The sequence below is a fragment of the Anoplopoma fimbria genome, chromosome 7, assembly GCF_027596085.1.
Source record: "Anoplopoma fimbria isolate UVic2021 breed Golden Eagle Sablefish chromosome 7, Afim_UVic_2022, whole genome shotgun sequence".
Lineage (NCBI taxonomy): Eukaryota > Metazoa > Chordata > Actinopteri > Perciformes > Anoplopomatidae > Anoplopoma > Anoplopoma fimbria.
Window position 1 is genome coordinate 321,420 of NC_072455.1, and position 7,500 is coordinate 328,919.

Consider the following 7,500-nt stretch of genomic DNA (forward strand, 5'->3'; position numbering starts at 1 on the left):
TGAGTATTGATTGTTGAGTGTTGATTGATTATTGATTATTGATTATTGAGTTGATTATTGAGTATTGATTATTGAGTATTGATTATTGAGTTTTGATTATTGAGTGTTGAGTTTTGATTATTGAGTATTGATTATTGATTGATTATTGATTATTGATTTGATTTGAGTATTGATTATTGAGTATTGATTATTGATTTGATTATTGAGTGTTGATTATTGAGATTGTTATTGATTGATTGAGTATTGATTATTGAGTATTGATTATTGAGTATTGATTATTGAGTATTGATTATTGAGTATTGATTATTGAGTATTGATTATTGAGTTTTGATTATTGAGTATTGATTATTGAGTATTGATTATTGAGTGTTGATTATTGATTTGTTGAGTGATTATTGAGTATTGATTATTGAGTGTTGATTATTGAGTATTGAGTATTGAGTATTGAGTATTGAGTATTGAGTATTGAGTATTGAGTATTGAGTGTTGAGTTTTGATTATTGAGTATTGAGTGTTGAGTGTTGAGTACTGAATGTTGAGTATTGAGTATTGTATTGAGTATATTGAGTGTTGAGTACTGAATGTTGAGTATTGAGTATTGAGTACCTCGGGGTAGGACCACTCTGGAGAGAAGTCTGTGATGGAGGCCATGCGGGTCGAGGTCGCAGAGGGCAGCGGGTGAGGAAATGGGAGGAAGGAGGAGGAGGGGGAGGGCTGGGGGGCACCATGTAGCGCACCCCGCCGGGAACCCGGCCGGGTTCGGTGTGGCGGTGGGGGCGGGGGTGAGCGGCGGTGGGCGTGGCCTCCTCGGTGATGAGGTCAGAGATGAGGTCGGGGAACTGGCTGTCGAAGGAGATGTCTAGCTCCTCCCCTCCTCGCTCACAGGGCTCCGCCTCTTCCTCCAAGTGCGTGTCCATGCGGGCGTCCTCTGAGTCGTAGCCCCGCCTTCCCTCCTCCTTCACCTGGACGGGGGGCGTCGCCAGGTGAGCTGTATCCATGGCGACAGCAGCGGGGGCGGAGCTGACTGACTGTAGCAGCGGCTGATAGGACGTCTGAGACAGCTGGTCGTAGGGCGGCCCGAGGACCAATGGCTGCTGCCCGTCCGCCGGCCGCTGCGTCTGATTGGCCGGCTGGGTGGGCGGGACTGATGAGTCCTGGCAAACCAAGAGCAGTGAAACGGCGCCACTTCCTGTGTGCTGCCGTGGAGACGAGCAGGAGGAGGCGTGGCTTGTCTGAAGAAGACAGAAAAGCAGTGAAATGAGCGGATGAATACGACTCCTGAAGAAAGTAGTCCCTGTTCGTCTCACCTGCAGCAGAGCCAGCTTGGTGGGAGGAGCACTACCTTCATCATCGTCATCACCTCCTCTCCTCACCTCCTCCTCTCTCACAGACTCCTCCTGCCTCCCCCCTGGGACTCCCCGAGAGCTCCCAGCTCCAGGCAAAGTGGGAGCAGGGGCGGGGCCACAGAGGGGATGGGAGACAAGGAGAGGGAAGGGGGAGGGAGGACGAGGGAGGGGAGGAAGAGGAGGAGGAGGAGGAGGAGGAGGAGGAGGAGGGGGGAGGGCCAAGTCTCTCCTGTCTGCCTCTGAGGAGGAGGAGAGCGAGGAGGGAGGGGAGACAGAGGAGGGAGGGGTGGAGGTGGGGGAGAGGGAGAGAGCTAGGGATGGGGGAGAGAGGGGGAGGAGGAGCAGAGAACAGGAGAGGGGGTGGAGGAGGAGGGAGGAGGGGGGGCCGCCGTATGTCTGACCCTGTTTGGGGGAGTTAAGGAAGGAGTCAGGGTCAAAGGCAGGGTGGACCGACGGGGAGGCGGGGGAGGAGAGGGGGTTGAAGCAGGAGAGGGAGGGGAGGCTGCGGCAGGAGGAGGAGGGGAACGGAGGGAGGAGGAGGTGTTGGAGGAGGAGGGGGGGTGAGGAGCAGGCCTCCGATGACGGGGAGGGGAGGAGGGTGAGGGAGAGGGTGGCCACCCCCGGCACCTGGACGGGAGGAGGGGGAGTGAGGGAGGAGCGGGTGAGGAGGAGGAGGGAGGGGAAGGGGAGGCGGGCCCGCCGCAAGGAGGAGGGGGGGAGGGAGGGGGAGAGCAGTAACTGTCCAGCGCGGGTGAGTGAAAGCCCCGCCTCCTCCCCTCTGGCCCCGCCTCCCACCTGTCCCCCTCCTCCCCCTGCGATGGCGGTGGTGGTTGCCATGACGATCACAGCGTTCTGGGGCAGCGCCACTGTCGTCAGGCTGGCGCAGCGGTCGCCGTAGAAGCCGTTGCCGTGGTTACCCATGGTGACGGTGGCTTTGTGAGGCTGGGGGCGACGAGGCCGAGCTACAAAACAAAACATCAATAGGTACACATTTACATATGTATAAATATATGTGTATGAATAAATATATATATGTGTGTATGACTAAATATATGTGTATGAATAAATATATATATGTGTATGTATAAATATATATATGTGTATGAATAAATATATATATGTGTATGAATAAATATATATATATATACACTTGCTGCGTCTAAAAAAACGTTCCCATAGACTTCCATGATAAAACAGACTCACGTGGACGAGGGGCAGGGAGATGAGACGGGGCTGCTCTGAGTCTGGAGGGGGGGCAGTTTGGCTTCTCCTCCCCCCTCCCTCCCTGCCTCCCCTGCCTCACCAGAGAGAGGGGAGGAGGAGGGTCTGCAGGAGGAGGGGGGCAGTTTGGGGGAGATGATGCGGTGCTTGGTGCTGTTACAGCGGTGAGGAATGTTCACTCCTGAAGATACTGAACAGACACACAGGAAGCACTGTTAGTTTACCTCAGTGAGGTCAGTGGGGTCACAGTGAGGTCACAGTGAGGTCACAGTGAGGTCACAGTGGGGTCACAGTGATGTCACAGTAGTACCTTGGGCCGGGTTGCAGAGGCAGGCGTGTGTGCGCGGCTGTGGTTTGGTTCTCTGCCGGTCCAGAAAGTGTTGAACCAAGTCCTCAATACTGAAATCACCTGAACCCACCGAGCACTTCATACTGTGGACTGAGACGCAGATACTACATGTTAGTACTACAGAGTACTACAGAGTACTACAGAGTACACAGACACTATCAGGTAAGTATATACTAGTGTATTTGTGTATATATTACGTACACATTGGCCTCAGCTGGTTCAGCAGCTCGTCTCGGCTCCACCTCACGCTGTCGTGGCGGTCGGTCACAGCACACAGCAACGGACTGCATTTCCCAGAATCCTCCAGGGACGGCACGTTCAGGTAGTGGACCAGCACAATGTCTGGGTTCTGTCACACACACAGAATATATGGATGAGTGATTGATTGACTAATTGATTGACAGATTGATAATTCAGTTCAGAATGTGTTGTTGTGTAAAGTTGGTGTGAGCGTTGACCTGCAGCAGCCAGTAGCAACGTCTGTGGAATGTTGGCACGATGGAGGAATGGACGTAGCAACCGTACAGGCACTGAAACCAGAACAGAGACAGCAACCGGCAACTTTAATACAGGCACTGAAACCAGAACAGAGACAGCAACCGGCAACTTTAATACAGGCACTGAAACCAGAACAGAGACAGCAACCGGCATATTAATATATATATATATAATATATATATATATATATATATATATATATATATATATATATATATTAATATAATATATAAATATAATAATTAATATTAATATAAATATATATATATAAATATAAAAAACATTACTGACCTCCATGCCCTGGACCTTCAGCTTCATGTGGTCCTCTCTCGTCGTTTTCCCATCCTTCCTCTTCTTCCAGCAGTATCCGTCCTTCCTGTACTTCACCTTCTTCCTGTTGTAGAGGATGATGCTGCCGTTCTTCGGCCTGAGGGACAAATGAACAAGCAGTTAATTCATTCATTCATTAGTGAGCCATCAGCTCCGTGTGGTCGTCTGAGGTGAGGCGGTGTGAGGACCTGGTCTTCAGGGTGCAGGAGAGCCACTCGTCATGTCTGTCAAACGATATCAGGTAGGAAGCTATCTCCTGCAGACACACACGGACAAACAGAGAGGACCTCTACTTTATTCACATCACAAACAAGAACTCTGTATTTATGACTCTGTGCGCTCTTATTTTGAAATAAAGGCAGAATGAGAAGAGGGTTGTTAACATGAGTGCTGATCATGTTTGTTCTAATATGTGTTAAATATAATAAAGAGTGAACGGTGAAAACAGAATCTCTTAAGAATCATCCAGTGAGTTCTGTCGTTTGTCTATCATTTTATTGTCCACTTCAGAACATTTCACTTTATTTCTATTTCTCAAACTACATTTAAGTGTTTCGTATAAAATGTGTATTATAAAAGAAAACTCTTCATTATAATCAATAATCATCTATATCAGCACTCTGCCTCATCAATATAATAAATGTTTGTTTCACAGTGAAACGTTAAAACGTCTCCGTCAGTGAGGAGCCTGACAGGAGAGCATTTCCACTGCCTCCCGACGGCTCTCAACATGGCGACGCTACGCTAACGGTCTCTCACCTCGTTGGTGTTCCAGCGGAGCCGGTCGGAGGGCAGACTGGACAGACGAGGGAGACACTCCAGCAGCTTGTTGGGGAGGAACACCTTCCTCTGTCCTTTGTTCTCTACACACACACAGAGACACAGACACAGAGACACACACAGACAGACACACACAGACAGACACACACACACACAGACAGACAGACAGACAGACACACACACACACACACACACACACAGACACACAGACAGACAGACAGACACACAGACACACAGACACACAGACACACACACACAGACACAGAGACACACAGACAGACAGAGACAGACAGACAGGCAGGCACACACACACACACACACACACACACAGACAGTCAGTTTAATCTGTTTCCTTCAGTCTGATTTATGTTTAACTTTATGTGTAACTGACAGCAGACGTGTCCATGTCTGTGATTGGTCAGATGCTACAAGCCCCGCCCCCTGTATGTGACGCCTCATAACCAGATGAATAATCAGCTTTATTGATCGTTTAATTAACTCTTCATAGAACAGGACCCTGATGATGATGAGGATGATGAGGATGACATCACCTCTGAGGTTAACACACACACAGAATAGGTGTCTCTGTGACGTCACCATAGCAACGGCGCTGTGGGCGTCTTCCTCTACAGGTGTGAGCTGACGTCACGCGGACGGCACTGACCTGTCTCCGTGGAAACCATCTCCTTGTTGCTCATGGCGACGAGTCCATGCAGGACGATCCTCACACAACGCACGGCCGCCCACACTGCCCCGCTGCACGCACACACACACACACACACAGAGAGAGAGTCAACAGTGTGATCAATACGAAACAAGGTCTGCAACAGGACACCAATATAACACACACACACAAACAAACAAACACACACACACAAACAAACACACACAAACAAACAAACACACACACACACACACACAAACTCGTTTCCCAGAGGCCCGGGCTCTGAAGCTAACTCTGAAGCTAACTCTGAAGCTAACTCTAAAGCTAACTCTAAAGCTAATGCTAGCTCTAATGCTAATGCTAGCTCTAATGCTAATGCTAGCTGAACACACCAGCAGCTCGTCTAGAGCCTCAGAGTGACGTCATCACAGAACCCGTTCTAATACCTGTCTGTCTGGCCGCTCAGCTAGCCGGCTAAGCTAACGGCTAAGCTAACGGCGGCTCGCTGTTAGCGGTGCGGAGCCGCAGGTGGAGCCGGGCAGCAGGGCTCCTCCTCCGGGTGAAACGACGTGAATAGATCAGCTGAAGCAGAACGCCTCATACTGACAGCGGACGGCCTCTGAACGCTGCTTTACCTTCCGCCTTCAGCACGGCCGCCATCTTCTCTCTGTGACGTCACCGCGCATGAACTCCATCCATCCAAATAAATATATAAATGTTTAATAGTCATACAACATATTACAGTGTTATTATATACAATATAATGACATATATCATTATTTTATATAAATATTAAATAATATATATAAATATTATATAAAATAATATATAAATATAATGATATATATCATTATTTTATATAAATATTAAATAATATATAAATATAATAATATATATCATTATTTTATATAAATATTAAATAATATATACAAATATAATAATATATATAAATATTATATTTATATATATTATATAAAATAATATATAAATATAATAATATATATCATTATTTTATATAAATATTAAATATAAATATTATATAACATAACCCTAACCCTTATATATAAATATATTTATATATTAATATAATAATATATATAAATATTATATTTATATATTATTATATAAAATAATATATAAATATAAATATTATTTTATATCAATATAATATTATTAAGAGTGGAGGTTTAGAAATGTTTCAACAAAGACACTTAGTAAACATGATGTAAACACTGGATTCAAAATACTTTAAAAAACTGTTTTGCTCCTTTTTTATGCTGAAACATGTTTGTTTGAGCATTTTCTTTGCCATGTATCCTCATTAAAGCGGTTAATGGACCGTAGAAAGGTTAGGACGTTTAGAGTTAATATGAATATTTTTCATTCTGTGTCGTCCTGAACAAAGGAGCTTCCTGTGGAGGAGAAATCAGAGATCAGAGATCAGAAATCAGAGATGAGAGATCAGAGATCAGAGAGGCGGGTAGAGAAAAATATCTGCTTTATTTTGTAGAAAAGCGGAGCTTGTTGTCCAGCAGGAGGCTCGCTGAGCTCTTCACCTCTAAAAACCAGCAGTGAACTCTGAAGCTCTGACCTGAGATCAGACTTAAGTTAAGCGTTGTGTTATCCTGATCGCTCATTAAACACCAAACCTGTAAACATTTCATATTTAATATGATCTTCTTTCACTGATTATCATCATGTATAAAAATGATGATGAATATGAATAATAACGTAGTTCTGAAGTTGGTTTCATGTTAAAGCAGACTGATGAGTTCATGTTTATCGTCACCCCTCTGTTCAGCAGCTGGATATCGAGTCTTTGAATCGACTTTTCTTCAGTTCGGTGATCGTTTGAGTCTTTAGAATCATATGATCACAGATTCCACAGAGGTTCATGTCATTGTCCATCAACAGAAGCTGTTTCTGTGTCTAGATGTTGGACACACAGCATATTTCACAATAAAAGCCTACAGGCGGGAGGACTTTTACTGTGAAATATTCAGGTGTCAGATTTAAACGTGGACAAACTGGAGAGGACAGTTGGTGAGAAGAGTCTTCGTGAGTTAAAGGTGGTTCATGTACAGCAGCCGTCCTTCCTCCTGATGAAGATGAGGAGGAAGAGTTCACAGAAACATGTACATCATCACAGAACGTCCTCTCAGCTGATCTCAGGTCAGAAAAACTGAAAGAGGAGCTTCAGTGGATCTCAGAGACAAACAGCTGGACGAGTGAGTCGACCGACAGGAAGAAGGTTTAAGACTTCATCTGACAAGAACAACCAACAGTAATCAATAACCAATATCTGATCAGCT

The 7,500-nt window shown here is 45.5% G+C and overlaps 2 protein-coding genes across 2 annotated transcripts in view; both read right to left on the reverse strand.

Annotated features, from left to right (window-relative positions):
- camta2 (calmodulin binding transcription activator 2) overlaps nucleotides 1-5,847 on the reverse strand; it is an 18,111-nt gene extending 12,264 nt beyond the window's left edge. Inside the window, exons 1-13 of the mRNA XM_054601914.1 lie at nucleotides 5,635-5,847; nucleotides 5,189-5,280; nucleotides 4,504-4,607; nucleotides 3,933-4,000; nucleotides 3,706-3,841; nucleotides 3,375-3,446; nucleotides 3,118-3,265; nucleotides 2,878-3,006; nucleotides 2,550-2,757; nucleotides 2,495-2,505; nucleotides 1,308-2,308; nucleotides 772-1,232; nucleotides 606-664 (exon numbers count right to left, since the gene is read on the reverse strand). Coding sequence (XP_054457889.1) covers nucleotides 606-664; nucleotides 772-1,232; nucleotides 1,308-2,308; nucleotides 2,495-2,505; nucleotides 2,550-2,757; nucleotides 2,878-3,006; nucleotides 3,118-3,265; nucleotides 3,375-3,446; nucleotides 3,706-3,841; nucleotides 3,933-4,000; nucleotides 4,504-4,607; nucleotides 5,189-5,222 — 2,431 coding nt within the window. The 5' untranslated portion in view covers nucleotides 5,223-5,280; nucleotides 5,635-5,847. The remainder of the gene's footprint in view (nucleotides 1-605; nucleotides 665-771; nucleotides 1,233-1,307; nucleotides 2,309-2,494; nucleotides 2,506-2,549; nucleotides 2,758-2,877; nucleotides 3,007-3,117; nucleotides 3,266-3,374; nucleotides 3,447-3,705; nucleotides 3,842-3,932; nucleotides 4,001-4,503; nucleotides 4,608-5,188; nucleotides 5,281-5,634) is intronic.
- Nucleotides 5,848-6,669: 822 nt separating this feature from the next.
- zgc:85858 (uncharacterized protein LOC405879 homolog) overlaps nucleotides 6,670-7,500 on the reverse strand; it is a 2,433-nt gene continuing 1,602 nt past the window's right edge. Inside the window, exon 3 of the mRNA XM_054601789.1 lies at nucleotides 6,670-7,500. This exon is cut by the window's right edge and continues 291 nt beyond it. The gene's annotated coding sequence lies outside the window, so the exon portion shown is untranslated.